Below are 26033 nucleotides of genomic sequence, written 5' to 3' on the forward strand. Positions count from 1 at the left end.
TCTGGCACCCGAGAGTTTGCTCGGTCTAATACTGCTGGATCTGGCGCCTGAGAGCTAGCTCAGTCTAATTCTGCTGGATCTGGCGCCTGAGAGCTAGCTTAGTCTAATACTGCTGGATCTGGCGCCCGAGAGCTAGCTTAGTCTAATACTGCTGGATCTGGCGCCCGAGAGCTCGCTTGGTCTAATACTGCTGGATCTGGCATCCAAGAGCTCCCTCGGTCTAATACTGCTTGGTCTAATACTGCTGGATCTGGCATTCAAGAGCTCCCTCGGTCTAATACTGCTGGATCTGGCGCCCAAGAGCTTGCTTGGTCTAATACTGCTGGATCTGGCATCCAAGAGCTCCCTCGGTCTAATACTGCTTGGTCTAATACTGCTGGATCTGGCATCCAAGAGCTCCCTCGGTCTAATACTGCTGGATCTGGCGCCCAAGAGCTCGCTTGGTCTAATACTGCTGGATCTGGCATCCAAGAGCTCCCTCGGTCTAATACTGCTGGATCTGGCGCCCAAGAGCTCGCTTGGTCTAATACTGCTGGATCTGGCGCCCGAGAGCTAGCTCGGTCTAATACTGCTGGATCTGGCGCCCGAGAGCTAGCTTAGTCTAATACTGCTGGATCTGGCGCCCGAGAGCTCGCTTGGTCTAATACTGCTGGATCTGGCATCCAAGAGCTCCCTCGGTCTAATACTGCTTGGTCTAATACTGCTGGATCTGGCATCCAAGAGCTCCCTGGGTCTAATACTGCTGGATCTGGCGCCCAAGAGCTCGCTTGGTCTAATACTGCTGGATCTGGCATCCAAGAGCTCCCTCGGTCTAATACTGCTGGATCTGGCGCCCAAGAGCTCGCTTGGTCTAATACTGCTGGATCTGGCATCCAAGAGCTCCCTCGGTCTTATACTGCTGGATCTGGCGCCCAAGAGCTCGCTTGGTCTAATACTGCTGGATCTGGCGCCCAAGAGCTCGCTCTGTCTTCTGATCCTCCTCCTTCATTCACTGTTTAACTTCTCTCTTCAACACCAGACGCCGCAGAGCTTTCTGACTGATAAACACAATTAGATGCAGGAGCCAAGCCCAGAAATCCCCCTCTGTGTGTGTGTGTGTGTGTGTGTGTGTGTGTGGGAGGACGAGTGTTAATGATGCATGTTTACTACAGTATTGAAGTAAATGTGTCGCCTGCAGCCAATATGAGCTGAAAACAGGCTGTGTGACTGTAGTAAATAGCTGTGTGTGTGTGTGTGTGTGTGTGTGTGTGTGTGTGTGTGTGTGTTTTGGAGCTCAATAGATCAGACACACAGCTGCAGAGATCACAGAGGAATCATTTAGAACACACTCCTCTGTTTATTCCGATAGTGTTGATAGTAAAGCTCAGATTTGCACACACACACTTACTCACATGCACACTCATACACACACATATGCACGCTCACTTACAAACACACGCTAAGAATTAGGCACAGACACTCACATGTGCACTCACACACACACAGATGTAGAGCAGAAGCGCATCACGTCTGACCTGCGGGTGTTTGATGCTGAATAAACACACTTTGAAGTGTGTGTGTGTGTGTGTGTGTTTTTCTGTAGGAGACGCTGTTTACTCAGAGCTCTACAAACACACACTTCACTGTGTTCTGCATGATGGAAACCCATGCGCTCTGCAGTCAAACACAGCGTCTTCACACACACACACACACACACACACACACACACACACACACACACACACACAGGTCTGATGGAGCGCTCACATGATGAGCTGTACTGCGCTGATGCTCTATTGTGTGTCTTCATGTAGGAATAACACACAGAGCGCTGGAGGATGACACACACAGGCTGCAGGAGATTGATGGCCTCTATTGTTGACGGGCTCTTCTTCACCATGTGTGTAATCGCTTCTTGATATTATTACAAATGAGGAATTACTGCTGTCCATTAGCCCAGGGCAATAAGCCTGACCGGACGCGCCAGTGAAACACATAAAGAGAAGCGCTACTGATGGATGCTGAAAGGGTTAGTTCACCCACAAATGAATATTGCTCATAATCAATCCTCTGCCAGCTTCGTTCATCCTCAGAACACTAATGAAGATATTGCAGATGAAATGCGAGAGCTCTAGAAATTTCAGAATTTATTGTTATGATATTTTTGTCATTTTAGGACACGTATTACACTCAAAAATAACTCATTGTATTAGCTTAACTTAATTGAAGGCAGGAATTCCATCAAAAAATTTGTTAAGCACCAACTAAAAACACTCGATTTACACAATTAAATGCAGTTGAGTTAATCCAACATGAGTTTATCAAATAAAAGGAAAACACATTTGTATTTTTAAAGCCTGATAACATCATGTTTGATCATATTATGTATGTCTATTAATAATAATAATAATAGGCTGTTATGTGTTGAGGTTGCCACAGTGGCTCAGTGGTTAGCACTGTCCCTTCACAGCAAGAAGGTCGCTGGTTTGAGCCTCGGCTGGGTCAGTTGGTGTTTCTGTGTGGAGTTTGCATGTTCTCCCCGTGTTGGTGTGGGTTTCCTCTGGGTGCTCCGGTTTCCCCCACAGTCTAAACACATGCGCTATAGGGGAACTGATCAACTAAATTGTAGTGTATTAGTGTGTATGGTTGTTTCCCAGTACTGGGTTGCAGCTGGAAGGGCATCTGCTGCATAAAAAATATTCTGGATAAGTTATTCCCAAAAGTGAGTGCTGGCTAACAGGTCAGACTCTAACAAGTCTTAAGGTCTTTGCACAATGAAGTCTGAAATTTTCTCATGCGTTTTTTTCATATTCATATGTGAAAAATAAACAAACCCTGCACATGTCCGAGTTCGATGCATATTAATCAATAAATAAAAATAAAAAAAGCTAAACATTTTGGACTCAGTTTAAGCAGAGATGCTGTTCTCCTCTCTCATCCCTAAAGTGGAAAAAGCCAGAGGAATAGGCTACCTACTGTTTTCATCCAATACCAGCCTACAGAGAGGAAGGAGAGATCTCCCTATTAAAGAGCTGTGCTGGATTATTCTCAAATGCAGAGTTTATTTCTGGAAATCAGTGGAGTTTTAATCCATTGCTTGTGATTGTTCACACGTTTATGTTTGTAAACAAATCCTGAACAGAGACTGGCAGTACCTAGACATTATAATAGATGATGGCCACTTTGACGTATCAGAGCAATGGACTAAAGCGGACCATGAGGCCATTATGTCTGAATGTATGGACACACACACACACACACCAAACAGCAGCAGGGGAGAGGTGTGACAGTGACAGAATCCATCATGGTTTCTCAACTGTCCGCCACATTCTGTCTTATATTATGCACTGTTTTTCATAAAGTTATCTGTAGCTCAAATGACGACATTTTGTGTTTTGCTGTCTGCTTGCACGGTGGCTCTGAACTGTCAAAACACCTCTCAAATGCTTTTCTGGATGCAAAAAATATAAAAAACAAAACAAAACAAAAAAACATACCCGATTTAATAAAAAAAATATATATATACATATACATTTTTTTCTATTTATTATAATTTAAAAAAAAGTTATGTATTTTTTTTATAATGGACAAAGGTTTCAGAGGCTGTGTGTCAGTACGATTGACACAATGTGAGGTCAAATTTATTTTTTAATGTGCAAAAATTATGGACCAAAATTTCAGAATTAGTGTGCAATAACCTTTTAACACCTAAGATTACTTTTAATGTCAACATTTCTTTCTCTTAATTCAGTCCCAAGCAAAGCATGCTGGAAGCTACAAATCCCCTAACCAGGTAGTTGGACCAACTCAGTTCCTTTGTGTTGTCCCAGCAGAAAACGCTTAAGTTAACTATAATGGTGTACAAATTTAAGCGGACTGAATGGTAAACAAATCATCAGCAGTCCTCATTTATTTGAGTGTATATAATGCCAGAATGACAATATAATAGCAAGTACGCTCTTTCAAAGAACACACCATACTTTATTCTTACAAATATTTAATATCTCCAGCCTCTGAATTAACTGTATTGTTTATTATCAGACTTGATGCAGAAACACTTTGATTGACATTCTCCCTTTGTACGTGTCATCAGAGGGGGGAAGCCCCGCCCACTAGTGCACATGTCTCCATCTCATTAGCATGTCCAGCAGCCCTGAGTGAGAAGCAGCCGTCTGTCCATTAGCCATTAGAGTGTTTGAGCTGCTGAAGATAATGTCAGCATAGACTAAGAGGATTATAGATGTGGAGTTGTAGATGAACAGCGACAGGAGCCACATAGACTGACAGAAGCATCAAGCACACACTCACACTGAAGCACACACGCACACTGAAGCACACACGCACACCTGACCAGCACTCACAACACACACACTGCTGTTTTACATCTGACACACAGGTGTCTGTAGCTCCACCCTCTTCTGAAAACAGCACCATCCCATTTGCATTTAAAGCGACAGTGACCAAAATGCCACAATTAGGATCACAAATATCTGTGGGCTATTCTCTGCTCAAACTCAAGCACACACACACTCTAGACACATCAGAGATCCATTTTACATCTTGTGAAAAGGGGCAGAGTAGGTCTTCTTTTAATGATTTGTGTGTTGATCTGCTGCTATTTAAAGAAAATCAAAAGAAATAAGTTGACGTTCAGTGGCAGGGAGTGAGTGTTGTTCAGGAGAGTCTGTTTTTCTCTGAGCGTCTTCATTGAGCGAGTGCTGAACTCTCTCCTCTGTGTGTGCTGGAAATCAGATCTCAGAGAGCTTTAGCTGAAGGATCGATAAAGCTGCTCATCTGAGCTCCTTCTGGAAACACACACACACACACTACTCTCTTCAACTGTCACACACTCAAATATGCAGAGGTTTTAAGTTGAAGTTCAGCATTTTCTGCTTATCATTTCTAATATCAGTTGTTTCATGGTTGATCTCACTACATGATTGTGTCTGTGTTTAAATAATCCTTCATCTGTCTCTCCGTCCATGTTGCGTGCTCAAACGCGATGTCAGGTCTCCAGCTATTTCAGCTCATCAGGATTTTCTCTTGTTGATTATTTGTGAGTCTTGTAAAATGTCAAATACGTGTGGATTTATTGTGAGAATATAATAACTAAAACATGATTACAGTGCAATTTCAGTTAGAACATTCATTTTCTTGTCGGCTTAGTCCCTTTATTAATCTGGGGTCGCCACAGCGGAATGAACCGCCACCCATCTCTGGGAAACATCCACACACACATTCACACACACACACTCATACACTACGGACAGTTTAGCCTACCCAATTCACCTGTACCACATGTGTTTGGACTGTGGGGGAAACCAGAGCACCTGGAGGAAACCCACGCCAACACAGGGAGAACATGCAAACTCCACACAGAAACACCAACTGAGCCGAGGTTCACGCTCATCTAATGCATTCATTCATTCATTCATGCATTTTCCTTCAGCTTAGTCCCTTATTCATTAGGGGTTGCCACAGCAAAATGAACCACCAACTATTCCAGCATATGTTTTACACAGTGGATGCCCTCCCAGCCGCAACCCAGTCCTGGGAAACACCCACACACACACACACAAACACTCATTCACACACACACACACACACTAATATAGTACGTCCAATTTAGTTGATCAGTTCCCCTATAGCGCATGTGTTTGGACTGTGGGGGAAACCGGAGCACCCGGAGGAAACCCACACCAACACGGGGAGAACATGCAAACTCCACACTGAAACACCAACTGACCCAGCCGAGACTTAAACCAGTGATGTGTTAAACCACACACGTGTGTGTGAATGTGAATGTTTCACGCTTAAACACGTGTGTCTGTGTGTGTGTGTGTCTGTGTGTGTGTGTGTGCGTGCATCTGCGTGTGCTCGTGCAGTGTGTGCTGGTGTTCAGATCTCCATCAGCTGATGCTCAGTCCCACGGGTGTACAGCAGAAACAGTGACTCGCTCAGGAAACTCCTGTAATTGGTGTGTGTGTGTGTGTATGTTGTACACAGGAGCCTGTCCTCCGTCAACACTGAGAGCTGCTCATGAAACAGCATTATAATGCAGCGCAGCTCTCCATCCTGCAGAACACACACTCGTCTCTCGGGGACTCGTTTATCTGAACAGATCCAACATGGCCGTCCAATTAGAGCTGAATGTGAGGGTCTGTGTGTGCAGCAGGACTGATGAAAGACCAGTCTGTTCTTCACTGCTGATCCCAGATCAGCTGCAGAGCAACACTAGCAGCCTCCGCATTCCCTCTGTTACTGATCAACACATCCACAGATGAGGAGAACACAGATGCTGCACACACCTGCTGATTCCAGATCAGCTATGAACACAGAGCTCAAATGAGTCTGTAAGTTGTGACTGTGAAGTTAAAAGTATAGTGAAGGTGATGTACCCTACACAGGGCTCATGTGTGTCTCCTGATCCTCTGTCTGAGTTCTGTCTCCAACTGAAGGCATTATGAGATGAAGATCTCTACTATTAGACGGTCACTATCAGAATGTCGGGATGTCCTGGCGTCGCAGTGAGGTCGTGCTGACCGTCTGTGTCTTCATAACCTCTCGGAGACTCCTCGACCGCTGTCTGCTTTATCAGTGTGTGATTGGTGTGAATGCGTGCGCTTTCACTCGTCAACACTTCAGCCTGAGTTTGATGCTGATGCTCCTGTATTCCTGCAGCTTTGATCATCATTACCGCAGTAATACATGAGAAACATCATCAATGGAGGATCTCTGCGCCATTAAAACCTCTCTCCGCTTCCCCACAGAGCGCTTTCACAGTTCAGTTCAGTTCAGTTCAGCTGAATATTTACGGCTCTAATCATCTGCTGAAATCTGTCTCATGTCATGTGGGACGCCAAAGAAATTACAGTTCTGGTTCATTTATGAATCCTAAAAAATAAAATGAAAATCGGTTTCCATGAAGCTGTGAAGCATCTCCGCGTTAATGAGTCTCGATCATGGAATCATCATACAATGCTGACTTATACTATACTGGTTTAATAATGCGGTAAATTCAGATTTTTGTGTTGAGAATGTTTGATGTATATAATATCATGTGCCTGAGCTGTTAGTCTATTGATAAAGTGTGATGTCTGGATGATGATGCTGAGTGAATGAGTGTGTGTGTGTGTGTGAGGCATAAAGAGTCTCAGTTCAGCAGATGCTGGCGATCTGTGCCGTTTAGTCAGATGGTCCTCCAGCCAGCACTGATGGAGATGTTGAACAGATCTGCATGGGGATTACTGATCAGATGTTCTCTGTTTGTTGTTTGTGCAGTAAGATGTTTATAAGAACAAAATGGCTGCCAACTACCCGGGTTATTATGGATAATTCAAACTCAAACCACAAAACATTTCTGATTTCTAAAAATGTGTTTTCACAAAAACTTTTTTGATTTCTAAAATAAAGAATGAAAATTATGTGAGTTTTGGCCTAAAACGAGGACAGATATCTGCCAGTGGGGTCATATCATGTACAACTTTAGATCACATCATTTTTCTGCTGGAGGTGCGGATCATCTGAAAGCTGCAGTCAGCCATTACTAGTGGTTTAGATGAGCGATTCTGACTGGCTAGTTTAGCTGGAAGATTGGCTGTAGTCAGAGTTTGACTAGTTAGAGTGTGGTTGTTGATGTTTGATTGTTATTAGAGTGTGGGTGTAGTCAGAGTTTGGCTATTGTGGGAATCTGGCTGTAGTAAAAGTTTGACTAGTCAGAGTGTGGATGTTGTTGAAGTGTGGCTGTATTCAGAGGTTTACTGTATTCAGATTGAAACTGTAGTCGTATTGACTGTAGTCAAGTGTTACTTGTTAAAGTTTGACTGGGCTGATTTTAAGTGTAGTCAGAGTTTGCCTAGTTAGAGTTTGGCTGTAGTCTGAGTGTAACTAGTCAGAGTTTGACTGTAGTCTGAGTTTGACTGTAGTCTGAGTTTGACTGTAGTCTGAGTGTTACTAGTCTGAGTTTGACTGTAGTCTGAGTCTGACTGTAGTCTGAGTGTAACTAGTCAGAGTTTGACTGTAGTCAAAGTTTGGTTGTAGTCAGAGTGTGGCTGTAGTCTGAGTATAAATGTAGTCAGAGTATGAATGTAGTCTGAGTGTGGCTTTAGTCTGAGTATTACTGTAGTCTGAGTATTAATGTAGTAAGAGTGTGACTGTAGTCTGAGTGTGACTATAGTCTGAGTATGACTGTAGTCTGAGTATTAATGTAGTCAGTGTGACTGTAGTCTGAGTGTGACTGTAGTCTGAGTGTGACTAGTCTGAGTATGAATGTAGTCTGAGTATGACTGTAGTCTGAGTATGAATGTAGTCTGAGTGTGGCTTTAGTCTGAGTATGACTGTAGTCTGAGTATTAATGTAGTCAGTGTGACTGTAGTCTGAGTGTGACTGTAGTCTGAGTATGACTGTAGTCTGAGTGTGACTGTAGTCTGAGTATGACTGTAGTCTGAGTATGAATGTAGTCTGAGTGTGGCTTTAGTCTGAGTATGACTGTAGTCTAAGTATGAATGTAGTCAGAGTGTGACTGTAGTCTGAGTGTGGCTTTAATCTAAGTGTGACTGTAGTCTGAGTGTTACTAGTCTGAGTTTGACTGTAGTCTGAGTTTGACTGTAGTCTGAGTGTAACTAGTCAGAGATTGACTGTAGTCTGAGTGTAACTAGTCTGAGTTTGAATGTAGTCAGAGTTAGACTGTAGTCTGAGTGTAATTAGTCAGAGTTTGACTCCGACAACAATGTTTGGTTATAGTCGGAGTGTGACTGTAGTCTGAGTGTAAGTAGAGTTTGACTGTAGTCTGAGTTTAACTAGTCAGAGTTTGACTGTAGTCTGAGTGTAACTAGTCAGAGTTTGACTGTAGTCAAAGTTTAGTTGTAGTCAGAGTGTGGCTGTAGTTTGAGTGTAACTGTAGTCAGAGTGTGACCGCTGTCTGAATTTCACTAGTCTTGAGTGTGGCTTTAGAGTTTGACTCCGACTACAACGTTTGGTTATAGTCAGAATGTGGCTGTAGTCTGAGTGTAACTAGTCAGAGTTTGACTGTAGTCTATGTGCAAGTAGTCAGAGTTTTACTGTAGTCTGAGTGTAACTAGTCAAAGTTTGACTGTAGTCTGAATGTAATTAATCAGAGTTTGACTAGTCTGAGTGTAACTAGTCAAAGTTTGACTGTAGTCTGAATGTAACTAGTCAGAGTTTGACTGTAGTCTGAGTGTTACTAGTCAGAGTTTGACTGTAGTCAAAGTTTGGTTGTAGTCAGAGTGTGGCTGTAGTCTGAGTGTAACTAGTCAGAGTGTGACCGTTGTCTGAATTTGACTAGTCTGAGTGTGGCTTTAGTCTGAGTATGACTGTAGTCTGTAGTCTGAGTATGAATGTAGTCTGAGTGTGACTGTAGTCTGAGTATGACTGTAGTCTGAGTATGACTAGTCTGAGTATGTATGAATGTAGTCTGAGTGTGGCTTTAGTCTGAGTTTGACTGTAGTCTGAGTATGACTGTAGTCAGAGTGTGACTGTAGTCTGAGTATGACTGTAGTCTGAGTATAAATGTAGTCAGAGTATGAATGTAGTCTGAGTGTGGCTTTAGTCTGAGTATAACTGTAGTCTGAGTGTTAATGTACTCAGAGTGTGACTGTAGTCTGAGTATGACTGTAGTCTGAAAATAAATGTAGTCAGAGTATGAATGTAGTCTGAGTGTGGCTTTAGTCTGAGTATAACTGTAGTCTGAGTATTAATGTAGTAAGAGTGTGACTGTAGTCTGAGTGTGACTGTAGTCTGAGTATGACTGTAGTCTGAGTATGAATGTAGTCTGAGTATGACTGTAGTCTGAGTATGACTGTAGTCTGAGTATGAATGTAGTCTGAATGTGGCTTTAGTCTGAGTATGACTGTAGTCTAAGTATGAATGTAGTCAGAGTGTGACTGTAGTCGGAGTGTGACTGTAGTCTAAGTGTGGCTGTAGTCTGAGTTTTACTAGTTTGGGTGTGACTGTTGTTTTCTGAGTGTGAATGTGGTCTGAATTTCACTAGTCTGAGTGTGACTGATCAGAGTGCAACTGTAGTTTGAATTTGACTAGTCTGAGTGTGGCTGTAGTCCGAGTTTGACTGTAGTCTGAGTGTGGCTGTCATTGGACATTGACTGTAGCTAGTGTGTTTGATAGATGAAGGCCTCGCCTGTATTCATAGCTCCTCATCATACTGCCGCAGTGATCATGTTCATCAGGCAGAATCTCTGGCAGAGTGAATGTATAATTCAGTACAGTTCTGTTTCAGATGCACTGGACGCTGCTTGACATTCAGGAGGTCACTGCTGGTTTCAGATCTTCAAAGAGAGAGGTTATCGTTTGAGTTTTACCTGAGATTACAGCGGTCAGCTACTCAAACACACCTGGACACCGCTTCCACCATCAGAGGGAGGTTTATATAACAACCTCAACTGAGTCCAGCCATTACAGCAAACAGCAGTGTCGGAATTCAGGAGTAATCTGTTAACTCAGTGCATAACAATAGAATAACTATAGGAAACAATACAATTCATAAATGCAAAACGCTCTTTAGGATCATATTTAATGCATTATAGTTCATCGTTAACTTTTTTTCATTCATTCATTCATTTATTTTCTTTTCAGCTTAGTTCCTTTATTAATCTGGGGTTGCCACAGTGGAATGAACTGCCAACTTATCCAGCATATTTTTTACGGAGCGGATGCCCTGCAAGCCGCAAGCCATCACTGAGAAAAACTTTTTCTTTCATCTATTTTTCGTTTAAAATTGATTCACCGGAATGAACAGTTTCTATTCTTTTATACGTGCGTGTGTGTTACGCAGGCTGATTTCTGCATCTGCTGGTTGGTCCGTGAGGAGTGATCTGAAACAGAGACATTTGTTTAGTGCTCTGTTAGCACTCGACTGTAATCAAAAGTTGGAGAGCACACACACCATCTGCCTGTTTCTAGCTCACAGACAACACTAACAGCACACACAGCTCTGATGAAGGACACACACACACACACACATCTCGATCTCTGGACTGACCACGCTTCAATGCACCCTATGTTTGTGTGTGTGTGTGCTGGTTTACAACGACATAAATGTGTATAAGTCATGGATGTGACCTGGGTATTTTAACATTGAGGTGGTTTATGAGGACATGGCTTGTGTCACTGCAATTCAAAATGCTTAAAGTCATACTTAAAGAGTTTTTTTGACATTCAAAATTAGTTTTGGGACTCAAGCCAAGATTTTCTCCAATATTCTTTAATGTACTTTTAGATTGGAAGTGATGTGATGGTGGCGATCATTTTAGTTAAAATCTATTTAAATTGATTTACCTGAATGAACCGTTTCTATTGTAATGAGATCATTTTAAATTGATTCACCTGAATGAACCGTTTCTATTTGAATCAGACCATCTTAAATTGATTCACCTGAATGAACAGTTTCTATTTGAATCAGATCATCTTAAATTGATTCACCTGAATGAATAGTTTCTATTTGAATCAGATCATTTTAAATTGATTCACCTGAATGAACAGTTTCTATTTGAATCAGATCATCTTAAATTAATTCACCTGAATGAACAGTTTCTATTTGAATCAGATCATCTTAAATTGATTCACCTGAATGAATAGTTTCTATTTGAATCAGATCATTTTAAATTGATTCACCTGAATGAACAGTTTCTATTTGAATCAGATCATCTTAAATTAATTCACCTGAATGAACAGTTTCTATTTGAATCAGATCATCTTAAATTGATTCACCTGAATGAACAGTCTCTATTTGAATCAGATCATTTGAATCAGATCATTTAAAATTGATTCACTTGAATGAACAGTTTCTATTTGAATCAACTTTGTAAAATTGATTCATCCAACTTGATCCTTTCTATTGAGTCAGATCACTTTGAATTGACTCACCTGAATGGACAGATTTATCGTGGCATTTGACTTGAGAAATGCTACAGAAGAATCAGTGAATCAGAAGTGTGAGTTGACTCTGTAAATCAGACTGATCAGATTGTCCTTCTCTCTCTGTCTTTGATGTGTTAATCTGCTTTTACTCTTTCACCGTCGCTCTATCATCACACTCTCTGTGTTTTATCTCTTTCCCTTGAGAACGGCTACTTTCGTTTAAGCTGAAAGTGTGTGTGACATCTCTCTTTCTCGAAATCACACACACACAGAAAGAGTGTGTGTGTGTCCTTGTGCAATATCCAGTCACCTGTCTCTGCTGTAACTGTAAGGTAACTGGTGTGTGTGTGTATCAGTGATGTGTTGATCTGTTGGTGTTAACAGAGCCGCTGTAAGCCTCTTAACTCCATTGATTGTGTTTATTCAGCAGAGACGCGCGCTGCTAATTGCGTATCGGCGTTCAGTCTGATATTGTGCTGTTTTTCCCACAAACGGAGTGAGACGTGACTATAGCAGCGCTGGACTCATCACACACACACACACACACACACCTTTAGCTGAAGATTTGCACTGAAAGGTTACTAATGTTGCAGTGCAGTTGTTAGGTGTATGTTTTGCATTGCAGTGATGGTAAACTAATATAAAGTAACGTCATGATGAAGAATGGCAGTCCTAAAAGCCGGCTTCATTTTGTGCAGACTCTGTTTTCCTGTTTTGGATGTTGGTGTAATTAATTATCTATAAAATAGGTGCTAGGAGAATCCATGCTGTTCATTAGCACCCGTAAGAAAGAGTCTGAGCACACTGAATATTGACGAATGCTGAATTAATTGTGTTTTTAATCTCCTCGAGCTGATTTGATTAATCACTGAGATGAAACTCAGCGGTGATGTGCACTGAAGAATCCACACGTCTGCTCCTCTGAAGACTGAAGAGTTTTTCTTCTGCCGCTGTGATGTTTGGAAAGAGGAGAGCTGGACAATTAAAGATGAGCGGAGAGACAGAGATGTGCTGAAGGGGAGCAGATCATGTGGAATGAGTCGTGAAGAGCTTACTATGAGCCTTAAATTAACATCCAGACAGAAGAGCAGCAGTTCCACAGCACAGCCCACTGAAAACAGACCCGAAGAGCTGCCTCTGTACACTGGCCGGATGCTGGGGGTTGCTGTGCGGTTGTAAGTGTTGCTGTGAGGTTTCTAGGGCATTCTAGGTGGTTGCTAGGTTGTTGTGCAATTGCTAGATTACTTTATGTACATGCTGTGGCGTTGCTAGGGTGTTCTAGGTGGTTGCTAGGTTGTTGTGCAATTGCTAGATTACTTTATGTACATGCTGTGGCGTTGCTAGGGTATTCTAGGTGGTTGCTAGGGTGTTGTGCAGTTGCTAGATTATTTTATGTAGGCGCTGTGGAGTTGTTAGGGTGTTCTAGGTGGTTGCTAGGGTGTTGTGCAATTGCTAGATTACTTTATGTACATGCTTTTTGGGTTGCTAGGGTGTTCTAGGTGGTTGCTGGGGTGTTGTGCATTTGCTAGATTATTTTATATAGACGCTGTGGCGTTGCTAGGGTGTTCTAGGTGGTTGCTAGGGTGTTTTGCAGTTGCTAGATTATTTTATGTAGACGCTGTGGAGTTGCTAGGGTGTTCTAGGTGGTTGCTAGGGGGTTGTGCAGTTGCTAGATAATTTTATGCAGACGCTGTGGAGTTGCTAGGGTGTTCTAGGTGGTTGCTAGTGTGTTGTGCAATTGCTAGATTACTTTATGTACATGCTTTTTGGGTTGCTAGGGTGTTTTAGGTGGTTGCTAGGGTGTTGTGCAGTTGCTAGATTATTTTATGTAGATACTGTGCAATTGCTATAGTGTTCTAGGTGGTTGCTAAAGTTTTGCTGTGCAGTTGCTTGGGTATTGTATAAAGATGTCCCGATCTGTTTTTTTTTTTTTTTTTTTTTTTTTTTTTTGCCTTTGATAGTGAAGAAACAGATCCAGGATATTCCCTATAGTTTTGTTTAATTCACCTTATTTTAGCATTCAGCAACTGATGTGTTAACAAAGTGCAGCAGTAAATATGTAAAAAATCTAATATATAAACAAACAGCCCAACTTAAAACTGGGTGTCTGCGGGGTCTTGAAAAGTATTGAAAGTTGATAAATTAGTTATGTGAAAATTAAGGTCCTTAAAAGGTATTTAAAAGGCACACTAGTGTTGGGCCGATAAACGATGCCAACGTCCATCGCCGATGGCCGATAAACTTCAAGATGCTGAGCCGGCATCGCGATCCATCGCCTCGCCCCACATTTATATTGATGCTAGACTTATTATTTGCAAGTCATCTTAATAGCAATAACGGTCTTTTCATGAGCTGTGTTAAATGATAAATATAGCTGACAGCATGGTGAGGATTAAATGAAGGATTATACAGCACCTCTCACACTTAACATGTGTAGATTCAGTGGCAAACGCCGTTACCTGCAAACCCATCACGCGCTTCACATTTTCACGGTTGTAGCTCCTGTCATCTGAAGGCAGAAGGCATTGACTGAGTGATTGACAGCTGATATTAACCAATCATTCGCGTTCAGTTCTAGAGCAGTGGACCAATAAGAAAAGCACAAAGGCGGGGCAAGCATTCATTCATTTTCTTGTCGGCTTAGTCCCTTTTTTAATCCGGGGTCGCCACAGCGGAATGAACTGCTAACTTATCCAGCACATTTTCATGCAGCGGATGCCCTTCCAGCCACAACCCATCTCTGGGAAACACACAAACACACACACACACACACACACACACTCCTATTCATGCCAGAGTCCTGTGGAAAAAAGTGATTGACAGGATTTTTTTGTAACTTTATATATTTATGTTTTGGTTTTGGGTAAAGCAAAGACGATGTGGGTCAGGTAGTGAAAACGGAAGGCTACAAATAATTAATTCAGTATGAATTAATTGATATTTAACAACCACCACCCCCACCTATGAAGAGGATGCCATCGTCCATCGCGGTGTTTTATATTAGACATTGTACGACGCCAAATTGGTCAACATCGCCCAACCCTACTGCACACCATGTTATTGAACTCCAAAATCTCTGAGGGAGATTATGTTATCTTATAGCTTATGTTCATTTGAGAGATTTTTAAATTAAAAGATAATTAAAAGACAGTCAATTGGGGAAGTTTTTTCCTTGCCACTGTCACCACTGTCCTGCTTGGTTTGGGTCTTGTGGAGCTGTGCATGGATGGATCTGCTCTTCAGTGTTTGGACTCTCAGCAGTGAAGATTAAAGCACACTGAACTGAACTTCAGCTCTGAACACTGGACTTTACTAGAACTATGTATGCTTTGAGACAATTTACATTGTAAAAGTGCTATATAAATAAACATGAATTGGATAAGGAGATGGGGCTCTGTAGTGCCTTTATGCAGCGCATGCCAACCGCTGCTGGTGAGCGAGGACGCTCGTGAGAGATCAGAGCTGATATCGATATAACCAAAAGCAAGATCATATCATTATGAATAATCCAATAACAAAACTTATCGAAATATTATATTTTTGAATGTTAAACCACTGTCGCAGAGACTTAAATATGCATTTATTTTTTACCATCAAATAGCTGGTTGCACCAGTGTGAATGAATGATTCTGAATGATTTTAGTCGCACCATTAAGAAATTTGGTTGCACAATCCAGAGCCCTGATCTATATTCGAGTCCTGATTGGGAGGTAACGTTTGATTACAATCTAGTCTAAAAACCATGTGATAGGGCCTGATTTACCATCACGTGATCGGATCTGGACATCTGTTACTCCCTCGAGGCAAAACAAGAAAAATAAGAGGGGGAAGCCAAAAGTCACGTTTCAAAAGTTTTTTTAAGCCCACTGTGACCAAACATTAGGCAAAACGCCTCGCCAACTCGCACACCGCTGGTCTCCGTCCAACCCTTAGCATTGGGAAAAGAGTCTGTCTCAAACAGTGTCAGGATGCTGATAAAAGAGCGGCACACTTAGACTCGGGTGTTCCCCATCCACCTGATTATGCCCCGCAATGTTACAGCGCATCTGTAGAGGGAGCAAAACATCTCTAGTATTATTTTAGGTAGTTGTTGTGCAATTTCTAGAGTGTTTCTACGTGTTTGCTAGTAGGACTGAATGATAAATCAACATATCTGAAACACAAATGTGATTATAGAGCTGCGATGTCGTGCACATCATGTGAGGGCAGAACAGTGCTGTGATCAGGTGAAGTGGTTTCTAATGTATTGCTCTAGGCTGTTCTCTCTAATATTCCTCAAGCTGCTCCAGAGATGAAGAGGTATGATCAGGGCATCATGAGCAGCAGTGATGGTTAACTGAACTAACAGTGCTAATAAACAGAGGCGTAATGTGTTCCTGACGCAGATATTCAGAGTGTGGCACTGCTGGATTAATGAGCGGCTTCATCAGTCTATTTTAAGCAACACATTTAATGAGGAAAAACAAATAGTCACCATTGTTGATGTTTCTTCAAACGGCCTCATAAATGAGAGGCGTTTCAAGTGCGTGATTAGTAAATGAAGGGATCCTGAAGGTTAATTTCTGGGAAATCATCATTTATTTCCGGCTGCTCCATTAATGAGTTCTGTTTGCTGTGAAGAGCGAGAGACAGAAGTAAACAGCTGTGTTTCCATCCACCTATTTTTTAAGTGCATTATGGAGTATCACATAAACAGTTGATAATGTGCAATTGAGTAGGATCAACTAAGAAAACAATGCACATAACCTGCAGTAAAAACAGCTGTAGTGAGTAAACTCTGGGCTTCAGCAGTGTCTACTCTGCAGGACTGTGGTCTCTCTCAGATGATTTGACAGATATAAATGTGTGTGTGTATGTGTGTGTGTGTGTGTGTGTATGTGTAGGTGTGTGTGTGTGTGTTTGCATCATCAATGTTGGTCTGCAGCTCTCCATTGGTGCAGATGTGAAATGTTGTTGTGCTGATTGTGAAGGCTTCAGTCCTCCGTCAGTCTGCATCACAGTGCTTCAGTATTCTTCTTCTTCTGTTATTATTCCCTCCAGAACTGTCTTGAGCGTCTGTCTGTACTCCCGTCTCATGCCTCCAGAAGCCACAGCGTTCATTGCATTCGGTCTTGGTCTTCTGAGGCGCAGCTCATTTATTAGAGGCGAACAAACAGCACAGTGTAGAATCCCACCAGTGCACTTCTCCGACTGATATTTGAAGACAGTGTTCCCTATGCTTCATTGGATGGACACACTGCTTTATCCATAAATATTTGATGCAATTTATCCAGTTTTTGTGTGTCTCTGGATGGAAACACAGCTAATGATGTGCTGTTTTTACATTGTAACGCTGTTAATGTTGACTCTGAATGCGCTGACGGCTCTGGTTAGAGCTGATGTGCGTCAGCTGACCACTGTAGTGAAGTGTGTGTGAGCTGACAGCTATAGTGAAGTGTGTGTGTGTGTATGGGTTTCAGGACTCTCTGATAAGCGTGTTTCGCTGTGGGCCTCGTGCCGTCCTGCCGGAGCGTGTAATGGAAGGGGAAGGCACTTCAGATCGGAGTGTGTAATCATGTTAGACTCCTGTGCCATGTGTGTGTGTGTGTGTGGCTTCAGTAGCGACGGGACGCAGGTGAGCTGCAGCTTCAGAGCGGTCTGGTGCTCCTCCAGATCTGCGTTTCACACCTCAGCCGGTCAGATTCTCCAGATCTGCACTAACGGTGTCAGATTAATATTCATCAACAGTGTTTAATGAGCCACTTCTGCTTGATCCTCCTACACGCTCACGACTCTTTACTGCACATTTACACCTTTATATTCAACACCAAGGTATTTATAGCTGATGTTTGTCTCTTGTAATTCTTCTTTTGCTCAAATAAAACATGTTCAGATGAAAAGCGAGAATATCTCTCGGCTTTGGCAGGTCAAGGTGAACCAGCTAACTAACCAACCCTCCGGCGCTTTTATTCCACAGTGTGAGAGTGAGGAGCTTCTCCTGTGTTCATCAGGAACAGAGTGTTTCTTCATGCGGATCTGTTATTTGTGTTGGTGAGTCTTGTAGTGATGATGCTCTTTGTGGCTCTTTTGCGGGAATATCTTCATCTGAGAGCAGTTATATTGGTTAACTAACCCATGATAACCAGACTAATTCTAAGCTTTGGCGTTCTCAGATCAGTCAGAAGACTTACATGAGTCTGCCACTTAAGGATATTATTTTAAACATGAGGCTAGTTTAAAAGTTAAAGGTGGAGGCGTTGCTACAATATATAGTAATACCATCAGTGTCATACTGTGTTCACACCAGATGCGGAACGCACGGATAAATCGCACTATTCGCGCGTAAATAGCTGCGTGAACATTTGAGTTTACTTGCTTCATTCGCGCGTCAAATCCGTTTCAATCGCGTGTCAAATTCACTTCAAAACAGACAGGGATTCGCGTGATGGGCAGGGCTTCTGTCTGCCCAGTGACTCTAACTTCATAGCTAAATGGCTAACATGGATTTCATTAAGAAAATAACAGTGTTAATGTGCTTTATGGAGACTGAAAAACAGCGTCAATACGTTTAGGATCGTGTCTGAGTCCACTGCATTCTTTCAGAGGTGCATCCAGCTCTGTGAGCTCATAAACTCCTCCAGAAACTGAACCTGGAAGACAGAGATATTCAGCGGTGCTTCTGACTGAGCCAAGCCCAGTTTGATGAACTGTTGTCGGTGTCGCCTGGAGGATTTCCCCCAGGACACCATCAACAGGTTCTACGTCACAATCACGCTCCCACAAGAGCAAGCTTCTGATTGAATAATGCGGCGCGAATGTCCGCTGAAGTTCAGATTTTCGAACTCGAGAGATTCGACATTGATAAGAGCGGCAAACGCGCAAAATACTGAATTCGCTCCGCGCCATTCACGCGTATCGTGATATTCGCACCACGCCATTTGCGCAATTCACGTCATTCGCGCGTATCGCGCCACAGGATGTATATTCGCGCGTTTGCATTGACTTAACATGTAAATCACTTGCGCTTGACGCGCGTTCCGCGTCTGATGTGAACGCAGCATTAGTCAGCCATCTGGTTTCAGATCCAATTCCTTTATAATAGTGCTTTATATATTCAGTGTACAATATAGACAATATATCTCAATCTAAAGTTATATTGGCTACTGTATATAGGCCTCCAGAGCACCGCACTGACTTTACAAAGATTTAAATTCTATAGTTTTGGGTGCAGATACATTTTAATATCTCTGTAGATTCATTAAGTCTTGATTTAGAAATGCTCACCTCTGTTGAAGTGAAACGGCACATTTCAGAACCTTCTCATCAGCATAATCATACTTTAGTCCTATTATTATCACTCATCAGACCACCGCTCTTCTCCATTAGTGTGTGATTTATATATTAAACTATAATAAATACTTTGATATTGTCTAGACTGGGGTTTAATTAAATAAATACATGGACACATTTCTCACAGTATTACCTACTATATTTTCCATCTGGAGAAAGTCTTATTTCTTTTAGTTTGGCTGGAATTAAATATATTATTTTAAAGAAGTCAAAACTTTTAAGAAATTACTTTTTCAGGTCTTCAGAACAAACCACTGTTGTTTAGTGACTTGCCTAATTAACCTAGTTAAGCCTTTAAATGGCACTTTCAGCTGAATACTAGTATCTGACAGAATAACAATGATATTATTAACAGAAATAGTAAAATGTTATGCACTGTCATCATGGCAATGACAAGCAAAATCATTGATTAAAACTGTTATTATCGTGAAAATGTGTTATGGTATCTGTTAAACTACACTTATTTGAAAGCATAACATTGTAGAGGAGAGCAAATAACACAGTCTTCATCTGTAAGTGCATTTGCTGGTATTTCTATTGAAGGATGATGATTTCTCTTAGTTAGCTGTCGGAGATACGATGAGAAATAATCGAGCCAAAGGCTGATAATATCCTCTCATTATATCCTACAAAGCATAGACACAATGCACGGTAAATAAAATCCACTCTGCAATCTGAAGAGCTCCATTGATTATAGCAGAACAGTACAACGTGAGATTGTGACGAACTAAGAGGAGTGATCTGTGTGTGCATTCTAGATTTATATAATATGAATTATAGATTCACTCTCAAAGCCGCAGTGATTGAAGTAGCAATAAACATTAATCTGAGATCACCGCTGTAAAACATTTAATACAGCGCTAACTGAGTAAAAGTGGGGCAGGTTATGCTGGTGCAGGGACTAATTAGCATATTCATGAATTTTTGCATACTAAATAAGGTAATGGTGCACAGTTAAATACAAAACATGAAACTATTTTCATTGGGGAATAGGTGTTTAATTCTATAATTTATGATGAGTTTCAGAAGATGAGTTGAAGGATAAAGTTAGTGACATTATATTTATAATAAGGCCTTGCTAAACAATGGTTTGAAAAGGTCATCTAGTCTTTGTCTTTCGTAGTTAATTGTCTTGTATGTTTGGCATTATATTGTGAAAATGGCATTTAGTGTTGTAGAGTATATCTAAAAGAATTCAGTGAGTTTTAGCGGTTAGAATAGTAGATTTTACATGGAGAATCTAAATCAGGCACTAATGAGCCATGATGAGCAAGAGTCTGGAGCTGTGAAATCAGTGTGGACTTCTATTACTTAAAAAGTGGACTAACAACTGCGAGACTGTGGGTTCCATTCACAGGGACGGCAAAAATAAAAAAACAAGAGTGTGTACCTTTAATTAGATGTTACTCTTCAATACTCGAGTCTGATTGGTCAGTCACAACATTCCAAGCTATGTTATTCTGAGATCACAACCACTGAATTACACGGCCTCTCCTGGCAGCTTTAAATCACCTTGACCTGTGATATAATGTTTTGGGGGTAGTCTAGCCGAGCAGAAATTGTAGAGTCTGACAGTCATCTAGTCGAGTAGAAACTGTCGAGTAGTCAAGTCGAGTAGAAATTATAGAGTAGTCAAGTCGAGTAGAAACTGTTGAATAGTCTAGCCGAGTAGAAATTGTTGTAGTCTAGTCCAGTAGAAACTGATGAGTAGTCTAGAGAAACTGTTAGTCTTGTTAATCTACTGTTGAATAGTATCTTCTATTTGAGCGTGTTTTGTTTATTTATGTTTGTTGTATTCAAGATAGCAGTCCACATTGGATTTGTGTTTCTGACACGCTGTTGGGTGGGGTAGGGAGAGGGGATATTAAAATGAGTCATTGAAGAAAATTAAAAAAAAGCATGAATCATAAACAAAAAACAAAAATACTGGAGAGGAGATGCAGAAGATTCTCTCGTCCTCACGACGTCTCCATTAGAGAAGCAGAGCCGTTCCTCCAGTAGAATCAGCCATTCACTGGGTTAAATCAGTCAGTGAGTGTGGGAACCAGTGAGCGGCATGTGTTTTCCTCCTCCTCCTCCGCCTCTCTCTCTTTTGCTGGTGTGTTTGTCTGCATTTCTCTCTCTCTCTCTCTACCTCAGTCTCGCTCACCCCCTCTCTCTTTCTTCATCTCGCCCTCTCTCTCTCTCTCTCTCTCTCTCTCCACCTCTCTCTCTCTCTCTTCAGTCTCAGGCTGTGTTTTCACACAAGCGCAGCATCTCCTCAGCTTCAGCACTGCCACATCCCTCTCTCTCTCCGCGTCACTGCCGCACACACACACACACACACAGCGAGTGCCGTGTTCAGCTGTATGATGGAGCCTGTGATGCTGCAGAGTCTGCTTCATTAGCGTGTGGATTTACCCGCTGGCGGAGCTGAAGCGTCTGCTTTAGGTGATGAGAAACGCTGCTCTTCTCCTCCGCCCGTCCTGGATACCGGAGTCTTTCCTGCGTGATTTATTCTCCCCGGTCTCTCCGTGTTTATTCACCCCGGTCTCTCCGCACTTCAGCTCACGTCTCGGTGTTCGCTGCTAGTCTCGGGAGGTTTGATCCATCGGCTGGACCGCCGTCAACACTGCCTGCCCCGGGGACTCACTCCCTGTTTTTCTGGGCTTCGTTTGGTTTCGTCCTCGTCTCTGTTCTGCTTTTTTCAGGATGGTGTTCGTGTCGGACTTCAGATGGATAATCTCCCGGCCAACTTGAGGATCTAGTCTGGATTGTAGTGCGATGCAGAGTTTTAGTTCTAGTTGATTCGTTAGATGTAGGTAGCTGTTTTGGGTGGGTATTACTCTTATTATTATTATTATTATTATAATTATTATTATTAATTTAGCACCTCGTCCGTGTTTTTCCGTTGACTTCGTTGTTGGATTGCGTTGGAATTCCTGAAGGCTTTTTTTATGATCCTAATCGAGCAAGATTTGTTCCCGTCTGAAGGGAATCTAGAAATCATGGATACCGGCTTGGTCTGACATGTCTTCCTGTTTTTGTCACGTGAGGAGGCGTGGCATGGAAGCCCCGCCCCCTTTCTCCTCCGCCCTCAGGGCTCTGCTTCTGACTGGTGGATTAGTGCTCTACCCACAAGCCCCGGCTGTAGCTCCGCCCAGGGCCTTCTGGACCAGCGTGTCTGGGTTATGGCGGCTGGTTTTGTCGTTGGCACTGCTGGCTTTTCCAGGTCCAGCAGTTTCAGCTAGAGTATCCTCCAGTCTGAGCACCACGCATCACGTCCACCATTTCCACAACAAACACGGCACCGTGCCCATCGCCATCAATCGGATGCCCTTCCTGACTAGAGGGAGCCATGGTAGGTGCCGGTCCGCTTTCCCATCCTTCAGGATTCCCATTCACACGCTTTTATTAAGTTCAGGTTGAGCTTTATTGTCATTGCGCTACATGTGTGGAATGAAATGTCACGTCTCACAGGACCGCAGTGCAACATAAATAGACATAATCATAAATATGAACACTGGTATAAACCTATACATATCTAACATACTGGAGCGCTAATCTAACTATACATATACTATTATACTTAACTATACACATAGGCACTAGGCCCACACGGAATCTGCGCGCACAGATCTTCCGCAGGTTTCCACAGATGTTTAGCCCATCATTAGTTCTGTTTATTTACTTGAGTCAATGTGTGTAAATCTATAATTATTCAGTGTTTAAATAATCACAGTAATATTACTACTAATATGAAAATGTTCATCTGATCGCCACTGGCTCGCATGGTTCAGGATTGGTAGAGCTACGCATCGATGAATTTGCTCTTCAGTGTTTGAACTCTCAGTAATGATTAAATCACACTGAACTGAGCTAAACTGAACTGAACTGAACTTAAACACTACAAACTGAACCACACTGTTCCAGTTACTATGACCATTTATGTGAAGCTGCCTGACACAGTCTACATTGTAAAAGCGCTGTACACATTGAATTGAATTGAATTTATGTATAATGCAGTGTGTACAGTCATATTTCCTGTCTTTTACTACATCTATTATATGAGAGACTTGCTTTGTTTACCAAATAAAGTGAATCTAATTGGATTTGCATTTTAAACATTGAATAAAAGTTAAAAATATATTATTTTTTATTTCATATATTAAGGTTTTAGTTATGATACTCCCAAAATAATTCCGCAGAACTCCGCAAATTTTTACCAAAATTCTCAGCAGAAGTAGCAAAAAACGTCCGCAGATTCCGTCTGGCCGTGCACACAACCTAGGACAGATAACACAAGTACTTTTACATCAGACAGGGCATAATTATGCAGGATATTGTGCAATGGAAATATTTAAGATTGAAGAAAACAAGTTTGGCTGTTTCCATCCACATATTTTTATGCACATTTGGAAATATTGCATTAGAATGATTAATGGAAATGCCATACATTTTGAAAATGCACACAACTGAGTTGGATAAACTTTATATCCGATAAGAATAAATGCACTTTAACTTCAGACTCAATGAATAAACTCTGAGTATCAGTGCTGTAGTTTCTGCTGATCAGATGTGTGTGTGAGGGTCTTTCCATCATTAATGGTGGTCTGCAGATATACATGTGTGTGTGTGTGAGGGTCTTTACGTCATTAACGTTGGTCTGCAGATATAAATGTGTGTGTGTGTGTGTGTGTGAGAGAGAGTGTTTGCGTCATGAATGTTGGTCTGCAGCTCTCCATGTTTCCAGCTTTCCATTGGTGCAGATGTGGAATGTTGTTGTGCTGATTGTAAAAGGTCTCAGTCCTCCGTCAGTCCATCATCACAGTGCTTTAGCATTCTTCTTCCTCTATCATTATTTCCTCCAGAACTGTCTTGAGCATCTGTCTGTACTCCCATCTAACACCTCTTAAACCCATCACATTCACCGCGTTCATTGCATTTGGTCTTCGTCTTCTGAGGCGCAACTGTGCAACACCACAGTGGAGAATCCCAACAGTGCAGCAAACTCCACTTCTCTCAGCGACATCTGTGCAGGCTTATCAAGATGAGTTTGTTCTCCTTTGGTTTTCCAGTTTTGTGCATAAATCAAATTGGCATCTTTGGATGTAAACACAGCGATTGCTGAACTGGACTGCTGCGAGCTCAGTGAAGCTGGATTCTGGGCCAAGCCTTTAAATCCATGTTTCTGTAAGGAATAATCTTGCTGTGAATGGTGAGCTCTGTGGAGTCTGTCAGCTACATGTGTGATGTGAATAGAGTCTCCTCGCTCCGGCACATTCGTCTGATTGAACATGATCTGCTGGCTCGGAGATGTCTGACTCATTGTGTCGTAGGCCCGTGTCTCTATATCCGTCCCTCTCGCCTCATTTACTACGCTCGTTTTGGTTGGGTGTTAGCGTTAGCATCGGAGATGAACCCGCCATCCTCAAACTCTCCATCATGCCCGAGGTGTTCACATGAGACGATAGTCAAGCCTCCCCCAGTCACTGCATCTTTAATTAGATTGCAGTTCTCTTGCGTCTTCGTTTGCATGCTCATTTGCATAATTAACATAGAGGCGTCCTGTGGAACGGTAAACATTGGAGTCTGCACTGCAAAAAGTGCTTTTCTTAGAGTTTTTGTCTGGTTTCTAGTCCAAGAATCTAAATATACCCAGTTAAAATCATATTACTGGATGCAATTTATTTTAAAGAAAGAGAAACACTGCAAAAAAATCTATTTTTGTTTTGTTTCTAGTCTAAACTAGTGGAAATATCTAGAACTTTAAATTCAAGAAGCGTTTAGACAAGTTAAATATATATAGTGTTGTTTTTAGAAATAATATGTCAAAATTAAGTGCCTTTGTTTCTTAAAACAAGCAAAATAATATTGTGTTTGGTTTGAAATAAGATTATTTTGCTTGTTTTAAGGAAAATTCATTGAATTCTTATAACATTATTTTGCTTACCCCATTATTTGGCTTGTTTTAATCAAAACTCACTTAATTCTTTCCTTACTCAGAGTTTTTGCTTTAATTCTAATCCAAATGTCTAAATATCTTAAATTAAAAAGAATTTTCTATAAAATCAAACAAAATAGTCTCGTTTATTTGTCAATTTGTCAAAATGAAGTGAGTTTCTCTTTAAAACAAGTGAAATAATGCTGTTTGTGGTTTAAAGTAAGTTTATTTTGCTTGTTTTGAAGAAAAACTCACTTAATTTTGACTCATTATTTCTGAAAGCAAGACACTAGGTTGTATTCGTCTTGAAAATGCTTCTCAATTTATACATTTTTAGATATTTGGACTAGAAAGAAAACACAAACTCTATGATTAGAAAAGCATATTTTTAGTCCAGGCTTCAGGTCAATGATCAGCACGAGCCACAAGGGAAGCCAAAACATGACAATAAAAGCAGCTTGGGAGAAATTGCAGATAATATTGTGAGGTTTGTGGTGTTTTCACCGGAAGCACTGAGCGCCTGCTGAAGCGGTGCTGGTTTCCAGTTGAGCGGGTGTTGACACTGGGTTCATGTCTGACCGCAGGCTCCTCCTGATGGCCTTTCAGGAGTAATTGACACTCATATGTCTTGCTGAATGCAGTAAAACACAGCAGGAGGCGTTTAATGTAAAGCTACAGCTCTCAAAGCTCATTCACAGCAGTTTTACATCAGACTGAACCCACACATTCAGAACATTGACGGTTAGTTATAAAAACTAATGTTCTCTAAATATAGTCCAGCTTTTCTCGGTTAGTCAACATCTGAAGTGGGCAAAAAAAGATTGTCCATGTCAAAAGGAAAAGCAACATTATTCTGCTTCCCCCATTGGCTGATTATTTAGCTTGTTTTAGGGAAAAATCCTTGATTTTC

General features: G+C 41.6%; 2 protein-coding genes across 45 annotated transcripts in view; one reads left to right on the forward strand and one right to left on the reverse strand.

Moving 5' to 3' along the window:
- Positions 1-26033, forward strand: part of nrxn2b (neurexin 2b) — a 479670-nt gene that overhangs the window by 361306 nt on the left and 92331 nt on the right. The window contains exon 1 of one of the 44 annotated variants that reach the window (XM_073906746.1): positions 21423-22540. Coding sequence (XP_073762847.1) covers positions 22210-22540 — 331 coding nt within the window. The 5' untranslated portion in view covers positions 21423-22209. 44 annotated transcript variants of the gene reach the window in all.
- Positions 1-26033, reverse strand: part of alpk1 (alpha-kinase 1) — an 859942-nt gene that overhangs the window by 214397 nt on the left and 619512 nt on the right. The window lies entirely within an intron of this gene.

This window comes from Danio rerio, chromosome 7 (genome assembly GCF_049306965.1).
Source record: "Danio rerio strain Tuebingen ecotype United States chromosome 7, GRCz12tu, whole genome shotgun sequence".
Taxonomy (NCBI): Eukaryota; Metazoa; Chordata; class Actinopteri; order Cypriniformes; family Danionidae; genus Danio; species Danio rerio.